The sequence below is a fragment of the Stylophora pistillata genome, chromosome 11, assembly GCF_964205215.1.
Source record: "Stylophora pistillata chromosome 11, jaStyPist1.2, whole genome shotgun sequence".
NCBI classification, from domain to species: Eukaryota; Metazoa; Cnidaria; class Anthozoa; order Scleractinia; family Pocilloporidae; genus Stylophora; species Stylophora pistillata.
This window is the reverse complement of record NC_142529.1, coordinates 3,027,386-3,048,557: the sequence shown is the minus strand read 5'-3', so window position 1 is coordinate 3,048,557 and position 21,172 is coordinate 3,027,386. Positions and strand designations below refer to the sequence as shown.

Here is a 21,172-nt window from a genome sequence, read left to right as displayed (position 1 = left end):
CCCGTGCGTGGGAAATTAACGTCTCCCATCTGTGACTAAATATGCCATTTCCAAGTTCCTAAAATCCTTGGGTGGGTGGTGGGCCTCTTCCTGATTTTTTAGACAGGAGAGGGTGGCTATACAAAGACTATGGTGATTCTCTTGTAATTGTACCAAGATCTCACTTGGGTTTGGGCTCAAAACTAAATGAAAATAACCACAAAAATATGCAGAAAGTGTTTATCTGGTCCCAGTAGTTCAAAGGGCAGATAAGGTTATCCAACAGATAAAATGTGCTGCACTGTACTACCAGATTTAGATTTAAATGGTGGACATCACAAAAAATTTACAATCAGTAAGTTACACCTTAGTTTCAGTTACCAAGTTTATTTTCACACCTACTAGTTTATACTGTACCATCTACACACTGACATTTCTTTCTCATTCCAATAAATATTTCAAAAATAAGTTGAATTTCCAAACAACAAGCACCACAACTACCCAAACCATGGAGTGGCGTAGGAGCTTTCTATCTATGAACTTGAAAACTAGTGCTCTTGATTTATGACAAAAATCATGAGGATCTCCTGATAAAATGTACATCCAAGAGTTTTTACAATTAATGCTAAAAATAATTTGTATGTATAAAATTGAATACATACTGTTTTCTTACAATGTTTTAAAAATTGAGATGTGCTGTTCTCTGTTCTCTCTCACATTCTCAAAATTTAAGTACAGTAAACAGATGTATTAAAATCAATAAGCTGAGTGTCAGTTACTATAGCTGGATGAAAATTTACCAAAAGATACTTGTCAGTGATCTACTTGTCTGACAGAGGCAATTTTTGCATGTGGTCCGAACACTGAAAAACCTTGTTGTGTTTTATCCATATACTAAGCAATTATTAGATGAGGTTGAGCATGACATCATGAATTATCAACCCTGAGGTCTGAATTATCAGATAACACCAACACAAGGTTTGATAATTCTTGCTATCATGCGAAAATTGAATTCAATAATTGCTTTATCATATAATCTGCATAAGATGACACTTAGAATTTTCAGAACACTACATGGACAAGGCAATTTAAGACTGCAGAGTTTGATCTCACATGATAACCCAATATCTGCTTCAGAAATTGGGTTGTAATGTCAACTTCACACACTAGTGTTTATTGACTGTATGCTACCGACCAATCAGAGTTTACATAGTAGGTCTAAATGTATAATAAAATAAATTAGCAGTAACTAAAAGTTAATGTTGGCATTTACAATTGCATCAAATTGATAATTTAATACATATAGATTTAGTGACAGGTGTGAAAGTTGTGCTTTCCTGTTCCCTTTTCTCTGAAACATATTCAGTGACATTGATGTATTTAACGGCCAGTGAAAGCCTGAAGTCCTGTGATTGCTCTTCCAAGAATCAGTGCATGTATGTCATGAGTTCCTGAACACAAAAATATAAAAACTTAGTAAGCAGTCAATAAACACTGGGATCTTTGCAAAAGTTAAGAAAAGAACAGGGGGGGGAAGGGTGTCTGAGGAGCACATGACCTCTCTGGAATGAAGAAGAACAGATTTTGTGAACACCCTAGTCACTTTAGGACCCCTTATGCCCACAAATTGTCAAAGATCATGTGCAGATGCAGAGGACAAAACATCAGTCACTTCTGCGAGAAAGAACACATCTCACCTTCCCTCTCCTTCACCAATCTACTTTGCTCCTTTCCCATTTACATGACAAACACTTGCTGTGCATTCTATGCTGACTATATATCCCCTTCTAAACAAATTGAAGTTTCCCACAATGAAAAAAGGAGGGAAGATCCCGCGTTATCTTTTAAACCAATGCATTCTTCCCAGATAGAAAATAGGTACTGGGGGTAGGTATGGTTACACAGTTCATAAATGTCTCTTCAGTACTCCACCCTGTGAAGTAATGATAATTATTTTCACCTTCATATGTATTTACAGCTTCCAAGTTCATTACGTGACGGATGACATGATACTCATCTGAGATTCCATTCCCTGTGTGTTTTGAAAAAAAAGCAAAACCAAAAACAAAAACAATTTAAAGTTTATGCAAATGTTCCACAAAATACATGTAGGTTCCGAGTCTTTGGTTCACTTTGTTTAGAAAATTGCTAATATGGAAACTTAAAATGTATGAAGGCATTCCTCGCAGTAACTTACCTCCAAGCATGTCTCTAGACATTCGTGCAATGTCCAATGCTTTTCCACATGAGTTCCGTTTGATCATAGAAATCATTTCTGGGCAGTATCTATTTTAATTAGTAAAACAAAATCAGTTAGAGAAGTGATTTCAAATAATGATATTTTGTGAGTTAAAACATATAAGATATGGAACTTATTCCCACTTAGAAACCAGTGATTCTAATAACATAAATGTTTTACATCAGCTGATTACAACCATTGCACATTATTTTTTAAAGCATTAAATCTTGTGAGAGTTCAACTTACTGTCCTTCATCTTTAAGCCTTCCAACTTGCAGACAGCTTTGAAGCCCAATGGCAATCTGTATAAAGGAATAACACATTACGGAATTTGATCAATTTCACCAGGAAGGAGATTTAGTGGAGTTTGACAACTTTCTTCTTGAATTGCATACTTTTCACATCCTTGCTGTAAGTTTCTAATCACCAAAATTCTTTTGTCTCTATACCTAAAATTTAATATCAAGGCAAAAATATAATCATATTAATGAAAACAAAAAGCAGTTGAGCAGTCTTGATAGCAAATAACTAACCTCAGTTGCCATATCAGCCATTTTCTTCTGCATTAGTTGATTGGCTGCCAGTGGTCTCTTAAACTGGACCCTTGGGAAAAGATAAGTACGTACTTCTTTACCAAAAGTATGAAGTGTCAAAAATCTAACCTCATCCCTAAATTTGTAGCATAAGTGCAAATGCTAAACAACACATTACAACTTTGTTGGAAAGTCAAATCAAACCAAATAAATACTAGCTAAATGTAAAAGAATCCTTGAACAAACCCCACTCAGGCAATAAGAATTTCTGAGTATTTCCCCACCTGTCCATTGTGTATTGCCTGGCTGTAGCAAGACAAAACTCTGCAGCACCAAGAGCTCCCCATGCAATGCCATATCGAGCATTGTTCAGACAACCAAAGGGCCCCTATTGACGAAGGAAAAAGAGGATTGAGATAAATGGAAATGCATCACCATGCACTATAAAATAAACACCATAAAATTAATACGATCTACCTTAAATTTCCTAATTCTCTGATCTTGTTTTCACATATTGCTAATATTCATGAATTGTTTGTCATAAGACTTAGATGATAAACTGCACTTTAGCCCAACCTCATTCCCAGGGTCTCTCATCTTCCCGCCCCCTGAAGATGATGGACCCTGGGAATGAGGTTGACTTTGGCCCTTTACACCCATAAGAGTGATTAGCATCTAATTTCTCCTAACAGTGTCACTCCTGAATTACACACTAAGGTTCTAAGATTAAAATAAATGATAACAAGCTCAAAAAAAATTCTTGATTGTTAAGCAAATTCTCCTTTTCAGCACCTTTTGGTAACATATAGAAAACAGTATGGAGAATATGCATACTGATGTTAGAGTGTAAATGGTTAAGGTCCTTTATTTAGTCATCATCATCAGGTTAGTTAAGATATCTTCCTAGAAAAACAAAAGAGTGTAACCATTCTTCTTTGTTGTTCCTGAAAAAAAAAATTACTTTGATAAAAGTTAATAATTTGTCAATAATACCTCCAGCCCATCCACAATTGGTAGAAGATTTTCTTCTGGAACCTCCACATCCTCCATGACAATCTGGCCTGTTACAGAAGCCCTCAGAGAAAATTTCCCTTCAATTCTAGGGGCTGAGAGTCCCTTCATTCCCTGCAGAGACATGGGAAAAAGAACTATGTGTAATTTCAGTCAGATATTCTTTACATCTAAAAGTTTTGTTTCCAAACCTTCTCCAAGATAAAGCCTCTGATTCTCTTGTCTTCACAGTTTGCCCACACAATGAACACATCAGCTATTGGTGAATTAGTAATCCTGGATGAACAAAATAATATCAAAAAGGTTTAAAGCAAGGCGTAACTGTCCATACAACACAGTTTGAATAATACAGATTTCACAACAACATTCTAAAATATCAAAAAATTCATTCATTTTATTTATCAATTTATTTATTTTTTACAGTAAATAAATTTAAAATATTTAGATAGTAGCATAAATAAGGCCCAGCTCACCAGCTTTTGCTTCCATTAAGAATATAACTGTTTCCAGCCGAATTATACTTGGCTCTTGTTTCCATTCCACCTGGGTCACTACCGTGGTTAGGTTCAGTCAAACCAAAACAGCCAATCAGCTTGCCTTGTGCTTGATGTGAAAACATTTATAATAGTTTTTAGTTTAGAAGCCCTATTGAACTCCTAGCTAATTGATCAATCATATTAGTCCACCATATCAGTCCACCATCTTGAACCTTTTCTCTACCTAGATCTCATTAGCAATTCTCCTTGCTGTCCATCATAATTATTATGATCTTAGTTTGGAGAATTTAGCACTGGATCAACTAAAAATCCTCTAATTGATATTTTCCTATATCTTCTAAGCATGTCTGCTTGATATTGTATTAATATTGTAAGGAGAAATTTTGGTTTGCTCATTACTGGGAAGTAAAGGGTTAATACACCGAATGTAAATATGGCGTCCAATTTGAGTTGCCATTGTTCTGGACTCACTAGCCTCGTCTTCGCGTGGAAACACAAAAGGATTATTACATGTGTGAGAGGCTAGTGAGTCCAGAACAATGGCAACTCAAATTGGATGCCATATTTGCATTCGGTATATAAGATGCATGCTCTCTTCTGACACCTATGGCCATGCTAGTATCATGAAATTTGCTGATTGAATGCCCATGCTACTTGTTCCAATGCTTTGCCTATTCACAAACTAAAAGTTGTAAAATGTTCCACCACTGACATTATTTTCAAGTCAGATGCATATCAAGTAATATTTCTCACCCAGCTGTGGCAAGTATTTCTGCCTCTGTTCCTCTGTTCCATAAGCATTTATTGGGTGCATTACCAAAGAGGACTGGACACTCATAGCTGACCGATAACTACTATCCACCCTATTCACAGGATACAAAACATAATACTTTCAGAATTTATACAAAACAGGATTTTTTTATAATAGTCGTAAATAAAAATATGATTCAAAACATTTGTTTCCATTCCCTGTGGTAAAGAGGGTGCTTTATACAAATATCTCTTTGCAAACTCAAGAGTGTGAAATTTATCCCTTTCACCCTTTAACCCCTAGGAATAACTAACATCTACTTTCTCCTTACAATATCACCTCTGAATCACACATTAAGGTCAGGCGAATAAAGGAAATGATCAGCAACTAAAGGAGCTCTTGATTATTAAACAAATTCTCCTTGTCAGCAGCTTAGGAAATGTATAGAGAACAGTATGAAGAATATGCATACTGATGTTAAGGTGCAAAAGGGTCAATGGAGATACACTGTTAGTAATATCCATAATTCTCCCTCATTTAAGCACAGATCAAGGTGACAATGATCACAAGTCACCAGTATGCTAATGAGCTATATCAAAAATATAAAACACATTTCACTTAAAAAAGCACTAACTAAAGATTCCTTAGTAAAAATATGTGCAAAATTTTATCTGACCTTTCAACTTCTCTTGCAATAAGTCCATATGCTACAGAAGACACACCTGCACATCCATAACCTAGGAATGATCGAATAATGAAAGCCAAATGTGAAAATTATCCTATAGTGTGTGAGAAAGTACATTTCATTGCAGTCAAAGAACCAAGAATATCTGCTAACCTTTAATTGTACAACCAAGAACTCCCAGGGATCCCATTTCTGTCATAATATCTTTATCAAATACTAAAAAGACAACATAGTGAAGATTCAGTAAATGCTTGCTTCATGAATTAACATAGGTTATCAACTGTGTCCGAGGTCTTGTGTACAGCCTGAGGCTGAAAGGCAAAGGCAGTATTCTAAACTAAGGGCACAGTTTTTTCTCATACAAAGTCTTCTTGCACTGAAAAATCCAGAATGTAGTCCATATTGTAAAAAAGCTAGATCATTATTTGCTAGTAAAGTATATTCTCAGATGGTACAATTCTTAAATTATGTTGACACACTTGAGATGTTAACCTTCATGTCTGTTTGCCATCAAAATCCTTGACATGAGTTTTTCCTGGCAGTAATCTCTAAACTGATCCCTGACCATTATCTCTTCTTCAGTCAAACAGCTTTCAAGACTCAAAGGATCTTGCCAATTGAATCTCACTAAATGAAAGACACAGTATTCTTTAAACAAATATTGATATTAAATTGTTCTTAACTTGCTGTTCAAGTCACGCAGCTGTTATAGAAACATTTCTTTTGACAGCAATTAGATCCCTGATAGGTGGATTACAGCAGGTAACAATTTAAAGGTATTTATTAAAATTATTGAAGTACCCCACCATATAGCTACATATTTCTTTGCAGATAAGTTACAAGAATTGGGTGTTACAGTAGATCAAGATAACAACCTCTACCTGATAAGTTTGAATATTCTCATTACCTGTTTGCTGAATAATGTATGGATATTATAAGGAGAAGTTACACGTTAGTCGCTTTCGGGAGTTAGGGGTTAACAATTGTGGATATGTTGTAGTTCAATTTTATCCTTGGTTCAAATTTTATTTTCTTTTGTTCTCGGTCATGTTAATTTATAATAACGAGTTTGAAACAAAGGAAAATAAAATTTGAACCGTGGATAAAATTGAACTACAACAGATATAACACCCCCATACACGCCCCCAAACGACTACAGTATTTTGGCCACAGTTGCACGCCTAGGCGTTCTGTTTAAACCGTTTCCAGCCATATTACTTACTGAAGCTTTTTTTTTTCTCCTTGGTTATTTCTTCAGCTATAGATGTAATAATTAAGGAATCAAAACCGGACATCGGCGGACTATTTTAGTGTCATTTTGACAAACAGTACAAGTTAGTAATCTTGCATAACACATCACAATGAAATTTTTGAAGGATACCGATCGCGGCGCTTTTCGTGCTTTGAGCACGAAAGAAAAGAAATACATTATTTGACGGTGATACCATACGTCTTAAAACACGACGAAGGGCCATTTCTAACCAAAATTGGCGATATCTTGGCCACCCAAACTTTAAAATGCCAAGTCGAAACACCTTCCCTTATTCAACAAATTTCGCCAGCGTATTTAGCATTACGCAATAACTAAGCGCATGCGTTGCAAAAGGCTCTTGTTTTTCACGGCCGCGAAAACCTGGGGAGAGTTTGCATGCTCGTGGAAATCATGGCGGCTTGCACAAGTTGTTGAGTTGAGGATTTAGTGCGAATGAAGCGTCGATGATGAAATCATGAACTGTTTCCTTTAGTATTTGTTTTTTTTACATATGCAAGGGGGAACTCCACGATAATTTTCTTCTTAAATTAACGCAAGGTTTTCATCTTTGACTCTTCTGGAATCATTTTGAGACTCGCTGTAGCACAGTGTAGAAGGTTTTTTCAGCATTGGATTCCGAGATGGCTGTATCTCAAACTCCTCCGTTTCCACCCCCAGAAGGTACATCAGCAGTATAAGTTTTTTTTTCTTATCTTACTGTGAGTAATAGACATTTATGGAAGATGTAAAATTTAAAATCTCAGCTGATTTTGTGTTAATTTAAAGATCAAGATCAGAAGAACATCATCGACAAACTTGCAAACTTTGTTGCCCGAAATGGCAGCAAGTTTGAGGATATGACCAAGGAGAAACAGAAAGGAAACCCCAAGTTTGCATTTTTGTTCAGTGGAGAGCACTACAATTACTACAGATGGAAGGTTTCATTTGAAATTGGTAAGAAATCTGTAGCTGATTTTATCTGCATAGTAGATATTTAGATAAAAGGGGAAAGTTTCTTAACAAACTGTGGTGGTGTAATAGCAGGGGTGGGGAGGGGGATATTAAAAGGTAATTTGCATTGGTTATATCAATTAAGCTGATAATATAAATTGACCACTTTAAAGAGTTACTAATGCTGATATTACAGGAACTAGCCCTTTGTCAGAGCAAGAGGTTAACAAAGGGCTAATGCTTGAAACGTCAACTCAAGAAACTCAATGATGGCTGATTTACAGGTGCAAATGGTTTGCAGGGGTTTCATTAAGGGACGGGTTCCAGGCAAATTGCTCACCTGGTTTGACGATCTGGAGGAAAGTTTATCTTATAGTGAAGTTCAATTCAAAAAGTTTTTCCCGCCTGTAAAAACCAGTTGCCCTCCTGTTGAAAACATTAATGAAATCTCTGGGTTTGTAGCAGTGTGCAAGAATGAGAGTCAAGGCTGTGTTCTAAGAAAAATTTAAGGGGCCCAGTGCTCAGAAACTGTGAAATCCAGGGTGCCCAGCATATGCTTTTTATGAACAAACTAAGATAGCTAAGTTGCCCAAGAGCAAAAATAAGGCGCCAGGGGCCACTGGGCACTGCTAGACCACAGCCCTGAGGGTTCACACTTGTTTGCCCCTGATGTTCATCTGAATGGCTGCTTTGCCACCAATCTTATTGTATGTTGTTATAATATAATGGAAACACAAGTAATGTTATAATTTTGAAAGAAACTCAATGTTACATTTATTTATGTAAATAAGATTACACCATCCCCACAGTGGTGTATTTTAAATCAAGCTCATTTGTTAACCCTTCCAATCCCAAGATCACATTAGCAATTCTCACAACTGTCTGCTCTACAATTCTTATGATCTTAGTTCAGAGAACTTGGTATTGGATCAACTAATAATCCACTGATTGATATTTGTCTATATTCTCATCATTTGTCTGCTTAATAATGTATTAAAAGTGTGAAGAGAAATTCTGTCTTGGTCATTCACAGGAGTTAAAACATTAAATTTGTTCTTATTAGGCTCAATATTAATTTTATTTTCCATATCTTCCTTGTATAGAAAGAGAAAAAGAGTTTGAACTTAACAAAAATGTAATTGAGTTTGACTTGAACTTTCATTTATTTGATGAAACCACAATAGCTTTTGTTTTCATTTATTTTATATTAGCTCAGCAACAAACCCAACAACATTTACAAAACCAGCAACAACTCGCACAGCAAGCAACAGCACAATTTCCTACAAATCCGCAAGCTCATTTGGTGCAACAAGCTATTGTTCAACAGTCAATAAATACAGCTCCATGGCAACAAGCACAACAGCAGGCTCAACAACAGGTAAAAAAAAAAAAAACAAATGTTTAATTTTTTTTCCAGGTATGACACAGTTATCTAGGGACAAAATCTGAGTGTTCTTAAGAAAAATATGCTCTGAGAGTTGCTAGTCACTACAATGTTAATATGCTATGATAGGAAATTATAGGACTTTTTTTTTTTTCTCAGATCTATTCTTAGGTCTCTCAGTAAATTTAAATTTGATCTCAGATCTGAAGTATTCTTTGATATTAATACTCCAGAAGAGTACAGAAGAACTATGAACTTGTTGATTTATGATAGATCTCCCCTCAATTTATTACTGTCTGTTGCCTTGAGATTGAGAAATGTTGTGAAATTTGATTTATTACCAGATGCAAGCCCTTCAACAGCAGGCCCAAGCTACTGCAGCCAGGTATCAGCCTCCTGCTCCTGTTCAGCAGCAAGCCGATGAAGTAGATATGACAGAACTAGAAAACCTGTTGCATAAGATCATGGAGTCATGCACAAAGGATTCTATATCTGTAAGCAACTAGTTTGTTTTTTTTTTTTTTTTTCACCAACTTCTTGGAGTTATGTTTTTTTTGTAATTTAAATGTTGTAATTACTTGAGATGAAATGAAATCAGATTTTTTTCAATGATATATGAACATTATTTTGACAAAAACCTCTCTTACTATTCAATTACAAGGGCCATACTGGGGAATGTTGGCCCTAGGTTGTGGGGCTTGGTCCATGCAAAAACAACTAAGGGCCAATATTCTCCAGTACGACTCAAAGGAAGGTTAGTAAGTAGTTTATTATATGGCACTTGGACCAAGCTTGTTTATTTTGAGTTTTCTGGCTTTTGCAAACAAAAAGACATGGCTCATGACCCTTTCCTTGGAAGTGGTCCCTATGTCAAAATTAAGACCAAGTAAAAAACCAATCAGAATGTTTGGAATTACCTTAGGACTGCCTTGTCAAATAATACTCTGGGGTTTTAATTTTTCAGTAGAGGTGGAAGAATTTCCCCTCCATTATTTTGGTGGTCTGACCTATATTCAATTCAGACATGGAGAAAATTCTCCTTTCTTTCCCAAACAAGAAATAAAAAGAGTCCCTTGATCACAAACCAGAGAATGATTCATCTTTCAGAGTGGAAAGAATTTCATATTCACCAATGCCAAGACAAAGACAAGCTGCTTCCAGATTTCTCAGTATCTGCTTAAGAGGTTGGTACCTATAAGCTGCTGTAATATTAAGACAATTTATCTTTTTTGTTTTCACTAGTTATTATGGTCTGCACCACAGATTTTAGAATGAAACTACATTAACTCTTCTTTTCACCCTCTCCTTAACTGCTCACCCACCCCCCCTACCTACCCCTTTGCTTTTTTTTTTTAAGGGGGAGGTTGTCCTGAATGACATTTTTTTCCTTACTCTACCGCACACAAAAGGACAATGTTGCACTTTTGAACTACAAGTGTAATAATGATGTGCCTATACTTATTGTCACCCCAAGATCATTTTGTGATTCTCTTATGCTTTTGCTTCACTTTTCCTATCAAACTGGTCGCAAGAATTTGTGTTAAATCAAATAAAAACCTGATAATGTAGTCTATTCTCATTACCAATGAATAAAGGCTGAAAGTTTCTAAAGAAACTGTGCTGCTACGTTGGTGGGGATAACAAGGTAATTTGGTTATATCAACTAAGTTGAAATTGTAAATTGGCCACCGTAACAAATAGCCCTTCTGACAAGGGGCTAATGCTCAAAGCGTCAGCTTTTTGATTCGTTACGGTGGCCAATTTACAATTTCAACTTAGTTGATATAACCAAATTATTCTCATTACCAGTTTGCTTGAAAATATAGTGACGTTATAGGGAGAAGTTGAATTTTAATTCTTTATCTTATTATATGGCTGTGTCTCACAAGGACTGAGAACTACCAAATTCATGAATTTGATTGGCTGAAATCAATATTGAAAGCGGTCTAGATTTTCCCATCTAGACCGGCATCTAGACCGGTCTAAAAAAAAAAAAAGATACAAAGAATATAAATAATTAGCATATAAGACACAGCCATAATTATAATAAACATCTTATTAACCGAGCTAGGTGGGTCTGTATGAGAGAATCTTGACCTCGGTCGCTGGTACAGACCTCACTGTGTTCGGTCTTTACTGGCGACCTCAGTGAAGATTCTCCCATACAGACCTCCCACTCGGTTAATAAGAACTAATTATCAAAATTATCATGCTCTTGACTCCTCTTCCTTTATCTAATATCTTGTAGAGCCCTTGGTCCAGGAATGCAGTTTCAACACAAACTTCACATTGTTTACCTTGTCAATGATATTCTTCACCACTGTCAAAGGAAAGGAGCACAGGACCTTCAGAAGAGTCTTCAAGATATTGTAGTGCCTTTGTTTTTCTGTACACAGATAGGGGAATCAGCTGAAAATCTGCAGAAAATAACAAAAGTTTTAGGAATTTGGGAAAGTCATAATCTTTTTGAGCCATCCTTACTACAAGTGAGTTTTGTATGTTTGTGTATGTTTAACTTAAAACTGTGGTTAAGATTTTTTGACAGAAATAAAAACTGAGAATAATACTAATTTGATATTTCCTTTCAAACCTTTCACTCCTAAGATCTCATTAATAATTCTCCTTACTGTCTGCTATACATTTCCTATGATGTTAGTGTGGAGAATTTGGTATTGGATCAACTAAAAATCCCCTAATAGAGGTTTTGCACAGCAGCCATGTTGGATGGCAGGAACAATGAAAATATTTTGCATAAGAAAGAAAAATTTTTCCCATGGGTAAAATAATTTATTGTTTCTGCCATCCAATATGGCTGCTGTCCAAAACCTCTATTGATATTTTTTGTGTATTCTCATCACTTGTCTGCTGGATATTGTATTGATATTGTAAGGAGAAATTCTGTCTTGGTCACTAGTGAGGGTAAAAGAGTTGAGTCTCATTCTGAGAGATTGTGGGAAAAATTTTGTATCATAATGATTAGTTGGGGAAATCTGTATTTAAGCTTTTTGAGCAAAAATGTTGATACTGCTTTTCACTATGATTTTAGGCATAGTTTATCAGTTTGTTGTTTTAACATAGTTGAATAATTCATCAGGGTTACTTAAAGTTATAAGTTGCAATTAAGCAGAAATTGAAATCATAATTTTCTTGATATTAATAATCTCTTACTGCAGGAACTGAAAAACACTGAGGCAGGTCAGAGTAATGTTGATGCAGCCCGGGAACAAATGTTCAATCAAGGTTTTTATGTAGCACCAGAACACCGTCAACCATATTACCAGCAGCCACAGGATACCCAACAGAATCCACAGTCAGATCTGCAAGCTCCTGGAAGAGAAGGTACTTCAACCTATGTTCACCACTAGATAGCTCCTAAATCTTTCATGAGTTCAGTGCTTTTTTTCAGAATTGTTCTGCAAGGTAAAATTTGTTTGCACATGTCTGGTCTTGAATTGTAACAAGATGGCCTCCGAGTAGTTAATCTTCAAGTAATGAAGCAGCAAGCTCAAACTAGTTTTCATTTAATGTTTGCTACAAATAATTTAGAGAAGGGTCTTAAGTGTTCCAAATGGGTTTCTTCAGATAATTTGAAGCAGCCAAAAGTAGAGGGAGTCTCCAAAGAAACAAGGGATGAGGCACCACAACAAGTCATTGAGAAAGGAAAAGAAGAAAACACAGAGAAAATGCCATCAGAAGATGCTAAGACGAGGATACAAAACGTAAAGGTATTAAAATTCTAGTTGTGTGATAAATGCTTTTTCTTGAGGGGATTATCTGGTTTTAGACTGAGAAGCAAGAGAAAATCAACTCATGTACAATGAGAGACAAAGTTACTGAGGGAGGTCTGGGTTTGAGTCCTGGCTGGGTCAATGTGTTGTGCTCACCACCCAGGAGTATATTATAAGAAAATTCATTATCTGATGAGGAAATTCAGCTTTAAATTGCATGCAAAAAACTGATTTCAGATGAATCATGAAACAATGTGTGCAGTGTCAGTTTTCAAGTACATTTAATGCAGAATTCAGGAGTCAGTTGGTGGATTTTCACTGAATTGCATAATTGCATAATTGAGTAACTTTTTTGCAGTTATGGTGTTATAATTTGTTGATAGTTGTTAAATATATGTAGGTGTGAAACAATATCACTTAGCCTCATTCTCAACTCGCGATTGCACGGTGAGGGTTTATCAAACTGAAAAGAAAAATTCTTGATTAGTGAAGTGGTTTTTATGCTCCCAAATTCAATGTGTTGCTCATGTGTGCTTGGTGAACAGCATGTGTAAAAACCCTTTTAAAGCAAAAAGAAAAAAACACCTGCAGATGTGATGTATCTAAATTCTGCAACAAATGAACTTAGCTCTAGTTCTGAATTAGCATACTAAGCACTTTCAAGAGGCCATTGGTGCATATAACATTCACAAAAGTCAAAGTAACACCCACCCCCTCTTGCTTGTCACTTATCAATTGGGTCAGCAGGAGGAGGCAGCCATGCAGCAACCATTCCAACCACCACCTTATCAGCAACATCCTCCACCCTTCCCTCCCCCATTTGGTGATCAGAGACCTCAGTTCTATGGGCGTGGTCCACCACCGTTTCCTCCTCATTTTCCTCCTCCACCCTACGTACCAGATTTCAGACACCCCCCACCAATGTTTGGTGGGCCCCGACCTCCCAACTTCCATGATGAAGGATACCATGTGAGGTGAGTTGATACACTAGCAGTGCTCGTTGATTCACCAAAAAAATAAGAGTCAGCATGCCACAGCTCATTAGATAGCTGCATTTAATCATTCAACTTACAAACACATTATGAACTTTTATGATCTCGGTATATTCCATCATTTATATAGCTCTAATTGAAGGGTTATCAGTGCCAAATGTGATTGCAAGTGTTCCCCCTAATTTTATGTGTGACAGGTAAAATGAATTTTCAAACTGATAGAGCAATACTTTTACCTGTTGAATTTCCAAAAATTGCGAGCAATTTGAGGTGGTAACAAGAGGTACTTCAGGTTGTAAATTTTACCTAAAAAGGATAACACTGTGAGATCGTCAATTGGTTACTATTAGTATTCTTAAAAGAGTACTTGTTAACTTTACTATCCCTGTGGCTTTCATGTCATGTCATATTTATTTAGGTAGGGTAGCCCTATCAGCCATGGTATCATGGTAACTTTACTATCCCTGTGGCTTTCATGTCATATCATCTTTATTGGGCAGGGTGGCCCTATCAGCCATGGTATCATGGTAACTTTATTATCCCTGTGGCTTTCATGTCATGTGATCTTTATTGGGCAGGGTAGCCCTATTAGCCATGGTATCATGGTAACTTTACTATCCCTGTGGCTTTCATGTCATGTCATCTTTATTGGGCAGGGTAGCCCTATCAGCCATGGTATCATGGTAACTTTACTATCCCTGTGGCTTTCATGTCATGTCATCTTTATTGGGCAGGGTGGCCCTATTAGCCATGGTATCATGGTAACTTTACTATCCCTGTGGCTTTCATGTCATGTCATATTTATTTAGGCAGGGTAGCCCTATTAGCCATGGTATCATGGTAACTTTACTATCCCTGTGGCTTTCATGTCATGTGATCTTTATTTGGGCAGGGTGGCCCTATCAGCCATGGTATCATGGTAACTTTACTATCCCTGTGGCTTTCATGTCATGTGATCTTTATTTGGGCAGGGTGGCCCTATCAGCCATGGTATCATGGTAACTTTACTATCCCTGTGGCTTTCATGTCATGTGATCTTTATTGGGCAGGGTAGCCCTATCAGCCATGGTATCATGGTAACTTTACTATCCCTGTGGCTTTCATGTCATGTGATCTTTATTTGGGCAGGGTGGCCCTATCAGCCATGGTATCATGGTAACTTTACTATCCCTGTGGCTTTCATGTCATGTCATCTTTATTGGGCAGGGTGGCCCTATCAGCCATGGTATCATGGTAACTTTACCATCCCTGTGGCTTTCATGTCATGTGATCTTTATTGGGCAGGGTTGCCCTATTAGCCATGGTATCATTGTAACTTTACTATCCCTGTGGCTTTCATGTCATGTCATCTTTATTTAGGCAGGGTAGCCCTATCAGCCATAGGCTGTTATCAAAAGGGGCCCTGCGTAAAATTAAGACTACATGATGAAGATTTAAAAATTTAAAAATTACCTCAAAATTATGTACAAGGAGTATAAAATAAAAAAGTTTGAACAAAAAGGAAAATACATACCTATGAAGTACAATTTTTCTACAATAATGAATAGCAATTTAAAGAAGAAGAGCGATTTAAAGTATGTCCAAGTATTATACTAATAGAAAACTAATGACTAATGCTTTAACACAGGCCACCACCACCTCAATTCCGTGGTCCACCGCAACAGTTCGACTATCAACACCAGATGCCAGAGTTTGAGCAGTTTGAGGGTAGGGGACCTCCCCCACCCATGGTGAACGACTACAATCATGGCAGAATGCAAGAGGAGGAGGGATACGGCATGGAGGAGTACGAGATACCACCTGAACCTTCCATACCTGAGCCTATTATACCAACTGCAATGTACTATGATCTACCTGCTGGTCTCATGGCTCCATTAGTAGGGGTAAGTTCCGGATCTGTAACTGTTACAGCTCTCCAGGGGATGGGTGGGTAAGGGGGCACTAATATGCCCATGAGACCCCTCCCCTCTTCTCTTTCAATAACATACAAATCTTCCAAGAGACCAGTCATTATTTATCACCCGTGGGGGAGGGGGGTGAAGGATTTTCGGGGGGATCAGTCGTAGCAAACAGTATTGAGGGAGGACTATAGAAAATTGACCACCAAGTAATTGCTAATGAAGGGTAATCATAATTTAAGGGATAGTGTTGTAAACACAGATCTCATTTTCATTCCTGGTAAAGCTGCCAGATGTGGACTACAAGCCGATAGATCCAGCTTCTCTTCGTCTTCCTGCACCACAGCCACCAAGCGAAAGACTTCTTTCTGCAGTAGAAGCGTTCTACAGTCCACCAAGTCACGAGAGGCCCAGGAACAGGTAAGTCAGTCTGACTGACATCGAGCTTCACCCTGCGCTACCGGTAGAGATCTTGAAGATTAATGTTAGAATCGCATCATTGAATAATAAAATCTCGCATTCTGATTGGTTAATGAAGCGAGGTATTTAGCGTGGAATTGCGAGTTGAAAACGAGGGTAAGTGAAATTGTTTCGCATCTACGCAAGGATAACAAATTTTAGTAATGCTGTTTCCTTTTTTTTTCTCATTTTTATTCCGTTATGCGATTCAAAGAAAATCCATTACTTCACTCGTGTATTCCGCATTGAATTGCACTTGAAAACCGATAGCGCAGGAATCGCGAAGCGATGAGTGCGATATCGGTTTTCAAGTGCAATTTAATGCGGAATTCCCGCGTCAAGTAATTAATTTTCCAATAGTATCTGAGTAACTGCGCACCCACCCCTCCCTTAACCCAGCAATCAACTGGTAACAAATTGGGGTTTCTGTTGTGTTAGGGGAGGGGTAGGTACGCAGTTGCTCAGCAAAACCTCAACAACGCTCAGATATTGATCCGATTTGAAGTGCGCATGTGAAGAGAGTAGAGGAGAGAATATATTAGCGAATTTTTAATTTAATTCCCACCTTTGATATAAAGAAAACGATGATAATCTTCGAGGAATGTTTCTTCTTTTTAGCTTCGTGCCTGGGAAATTTCAGTGTCTGTGAGCAGGTAGTCTTCGGAAATCAATACGAAACTTTGCAAGTTTACTTTTCGTTTAGTTGCGTAAATTTCTGAAGGATAACGTACCATCAATTTGGGCTCTTAGATTTTACGGTTGATCTATGAAAATATTTTGTTGTTCTGTACTTTTTTTTGAGGCAGTCGTTTCCGAGAATGATAAATGTGTTTTTGAGACTAGACATTTTAAACTCTGTATTCCGGAATTCTTGGGAAACTTCGAAAAGAGCTCGAAGGCCATCGGAAGACGTTCTTTATCTAGGGTAAATTTCAGAAAGCTTTGTTGCTATTATATATTTGTTGTTGTTTTTTTGTAAGTAAAATTTTTGGCATTTTGATTCATGGTGTCTGTTGCACATTTCCTGCAGTGAAGGGTGGGAGCAAAGTGGCTTGTTTGAGTTTTACAAGGCAAAGCTTAAGTACATAAAAGATCGAGAGGAAGCAGAGAAACACAAAGTGCAAGAACTTCCATCGAGCAGATCAAGGTCCCAGTCCAGATCTCCCCGGCCACGTTCTCGTTCTCGCTCTCAATCCCCTCGTCAGCGGCGGTCTCGTTCTCGCTCCAGATCACCTAGAAGACGGCATTCACGGAGCAAGTCTATCTCTCCAAGAAAAAGAAGGTAAATTATTGTTAAAGACCATTAGCAGAGCACACCGTTTGTACATAGCAATTTAGAGGAAATGTTTGGGAATGTCGTAAAGCTTCACATCACCGTACCTATTTGCGACGGATAATCTCACGGCATTAAACACAAGATAAACGTGCCTTTCCGGTCAGATAAGGGTTTTTTACCAAACCCTTGAGGTTAAACGAGATGATTCATCACTAGTTACTACCTTGATACAGCCCTTTTAAATTCAAATAAACAAAAAAAATCACACAGTTTGTGTGGGTGCCCTATGGTCTTTTCTCAACATTTCACCTATGCTTGGCCTACCCATTGTGTACATTGCATTTGACTTTTTCCTTACAGGTCGCGCTCAAGGTCTCGATCACGTTCGAGATCACGCTCACGTTCACGCTCCAAGTCACGATCACGTTCAATCTCACCAATGTTCAAGTCAAACAGAAGTCCTGGTAGAAGTCCAACGCCTCCAAGTTTTCAGTAAGTTTTCCAAAAAATTCTCCTCTATTTTTGTTTTGTTGTTTTTTTTTTTTAATTTTATTCCAGAGGAACTTTTAAGCTCCAAAAGGGGTCCCTCGACTCAAACTTAAAAGTTTGAGGGATCCCTTTTGGACCTGAATAGAGGCGTCCCTTCAATGAAGGTAAAAAATGCTGATGGACCTCTATTCATGGGAAGCTGACAGTACTATAAAAAGTGCCCCCTGAGTCAGATTCAAAAATGATAGGAGCAGTTTTCAGTCGGAATCAAGGATTGTATTCCAAGAGAGGAGTTGGTTCCCGGAATAGAAGGGTCCCAAAGCAGAGTTCCCATTAGATTTGATAGTTAAGGGTCCTTGGTACCCCCAGTTCCAAAAAGTGGGGGGTCCTTTTAGCTTTTTAGGGGTTCCCTGCCCTTAACTAAAATTTGATTTTATAGTTTCTAACAGAGGCAAAAGCCAAGACCAGGTGTTAATGCTATTAATAGAGCTTTAATTTTGGAATAAAGTGTGCTCATGTTTCTCAACACCAACCATTTGTTTTTCGGTTGAATCATATTTTAACCATTGAAACTCCTCCAACCATTTAGGACAAAATTTGCGTTTCTTCACTTGGGTATCATTCCCCAGATCTGTATCACTTCTAGGTTTCTCCTTTCGAATATCGAATATATTGAGTAAGCCCTTCTGAGTAGACATGCTCTTGACCACGACAAAATAGCGGGTCAAAGGACATCCCATGATGATCGCAGTAATTCTTGGGTAGGGCCCGCCAGATCCAGTCTCCTAACGAGACCGAACCTTTTTCCTGCGTCCCGAGGACGCGCATTGGCAAAAACTGTGCTTCCTTTTCATTTTTTGGGCGTATAAGACGCACACCTGTGCGTTAACGGGAAAAGATTACGTTCCGCTGTATTTTATTTTGCTCGAATGTGAAATATTTGTGAAGAATGCTTGGTGACTTTATCTTTTTTTTTCTTTCCAGTCCGTCGTATACATCTAAGGTCCCTGAACAAAGACTGGATGAAAGTAATGTTGGACATCAGATGCTCAAGAAAATGGGTGGGTTGGACCGTGACATTAAACAACACTCGTACAAGGGTTGCGATTGCGTGACTCATTCATGCCATAGCTTTGTCACTTTCCCATCTCTCATGTAACACTTAAGATGCAAAATGTGAATATTTAGAACTTTTAACTTACAACTATCAGCGACATTGCCAAAGCCAATAGTAATTCGCATCATTATTGAAACGAACTGTTTGTGACACAATATGATATGTTCCATCGTTAGGTTGGGAAGGAGCTGGACTGGGTAGAAGTATGCAAGGGATACAGGATCCAATATCAGGGGGAGAGATTCGGGATAAGTTTGACAAGTTCAAGGTGAGGAACAAGTTAACACCTCTGTATTTTCTCTGTGCTGACAGTATCTGCCTGTCTGCTGATCGTCTGACTTAAAGAGCAGAAAATCCACCTGAACTATGAAGTTACTTTGAGACAATATCAGACTTTTAGAACGAATTATAAATGAATTGTTCGTGGTTTAGTTCATTTTATTATTGTCTTTATCTTCAGGGAGTTGGTGCAGATATGAAGGACCCGTTTGAAGCATATAGGAAGAGTAAAAGTTATTCATTTCTGGGTTCGCGTATCGGTATGTTTTAGTGTTATCATTATCATTATCATTTTCACTATCATTATTATCATGATTATGATTATCACTATTTCAATCCACAGCTAAGTCAGAAGCCAAAGCCGCTGCAAAGGCAGCAGCGAGAGCAGAGAGAAAGAAAGATTGAAACTGTCAACAGCAGAGGAAGTGTATTTATTACAAAACGCACGGAAATCACGAGAGAAGTTCTCCTCGTGATGCGGTGAAAAGAGACTCGAAGTGATCCATGGTTTTGTCAAAGACCTCGAGTAGTTACGTTACGATAAGTTGGTAGGACAACGATCGGCGCCGTTGGGGGTTTCGTACTGACCCCCTTAATGCATTCTGGAGGAGTTGTAAAGTCCCTCCCCCCCACCTCCCCCTCTCCCTTTCTGACAGCCTAAGTAAGCATAGATGAAGCCGGGCTTTCCCGATGTCAAGCATGCATTCATAGTTGGCTCGTAATCTTTTGACTTTAATAATGTGTCTACATTACTTTCTCCGTTTAACTACTGACGTATTCACTCCAACTATCAAAGCACTCTACACGACATGCAGAGCTTTAACTAGGCAAAAAAACTGCTTGAAAAAACAAAAAGAAAAAATCATTTTGTCTTGTCAGGAAATCGTAAGGGAGGAAAAAAGGTTTTCCTGAGGGTTTTGTAGTGTAGTATACAAATCAACCTTTAAGCCACAGGTTTTGCTCAGGTTTTGCTTGCTATGAGCTTTTCTCTTCCAGAACGGGTTGTTCTGCATGCGTAAAAGGCTGTCAATGCCGTTGACGGCGTTTAGAATGGTGAATGTGTCAAAGATGTACCGTAAAGGTGCTGGGAGCACTTGCATCTGTTGTTTCATTTTTAGTTAAACTTTTTGGTAGCGAAACTTATACAGGGTTACTGTTTTTTTGTTTTTTGTTTTTTTTGTTTTTTTTTTTTTAAATGAACAAAGTTTACATCGCTCACAGAACACCGTTCATAAACGCAGCCGCCTTTACCTTCTATGTTCCATCATTTTAATAAAAATAGACATCAAAAGAACAGTACGTGTTCTCTTGCGGATATCGGAACATCAGTATGCATATTCTCCATACTGTTCTCTATACATTTCCTTAGGTACTGACAAGGAGAATTTGGTTATCAACCAAGAGCTTAGTTTGTTGGTTATCGTACCCTTTATTCTCCTGACCTTAATGTTTGATTCAGGGCTGATATTGTAAGGAGAAATTAGTTACATATGATACACGTTCCTCGCAGTAGATAGCGCTATTTAAGCAATAGCGAAAATCAGACCTGAAAAAAATCAGGCCTGTACGGGATTCGAACCACTGACCTCTGCGATACTAGTGCAGCGCTCTACCAATTGAGCTAACAAGCCAACTGGGAGCAGGCCGTTCAG

At 37.8% G+C, this 21,172-nt stretch overlaps 2 protein-coding genes across 3 annotated transcripts; one reads left to right on the top strand and one right to left on the bottom strand.

The window, feature by feature from the left end:
* Positions 1-350: 350 nt before the first annotated feature.
* LOC111323086 (glutaryl-CoA dehydrogenase, mitochondrial) lies at positions 351-7,273 on the bottom strand. Its single transcript, XM_022926373.2, has 15 exons — positions 7,077-7,273; positions 6,918-6,953; positions 6,188-6,322; positions 5,849-5,911; positions 5,687-5,747; positions 5,013-5,122; positions 4,236-4,365; positions 3,954-4,038; positions 3,745-3,876; positions 3,036-3,139; positions 2,752-2,821; positions 2,465-2,520; positions 2,177-2,265; positions 1,940-2,011; positions 351-1,430 (listed from the first exon to the last, which is right to left on the bottom strand). The coding sequence occupies exons 1-15, from the start codon at positions 7,168-7,170 to the stop codon at positions 1,360-1,362; spliced, it is 1,308 nt and encodes a 435-aa protein (XP_022782108.2). The 5' UTR covers positions 7,171-7,273; the 3' UTR covers positions 351-1,359.
* A 59-nt stretch (positions 7,274-7,332) lies between these two features.
* Positions 7,333-20,814, top strand: LOC111323108 (calcium homeostasis endoplasmic reticulum protein). Of its 2 annotated transcripts, none has more exons than XM_022926403.2 (17): positions 7,333-7,628; positions 7,734-7,901; positions 9,110-9,276; positions 9,627-9,776; positions 10,390-10,466; positions 11,531-11,768; positions 12,456-12,621; positions 12,865-13,007; positions 13,758-13,984; positions 15,630-15,885; positions 16,187-16,320; positions 17,390-17,641; positions 17,996-18,127; positions 19,109-19,185; positions 19,418-19,509; positions 19,702-19,780; positions 19,864-20,814. In XM_022926403.2, exons 1-17 carry the CDS (start codon positions 7,589-7,591, stop codon positions 19,923-19,925), a joined length of 2,460 nt encoding a protein of 819 aa, XP_022782138.2. In that variant the 5' UTR covers positions 7,333-7,588; the 3' UTR covers positions 19,926-20,814. The 2 variants fall into 2 exon arrangements, with proteins under 2 accessions (XP_022782138.2, XP_022782137.2); XM_022926402.2 differs by having other exon boundaries at positions 13,755-13,984.
* The last annotated feature ends 358 nt before the right edge of the window (positions 20,815-21,172 follow it).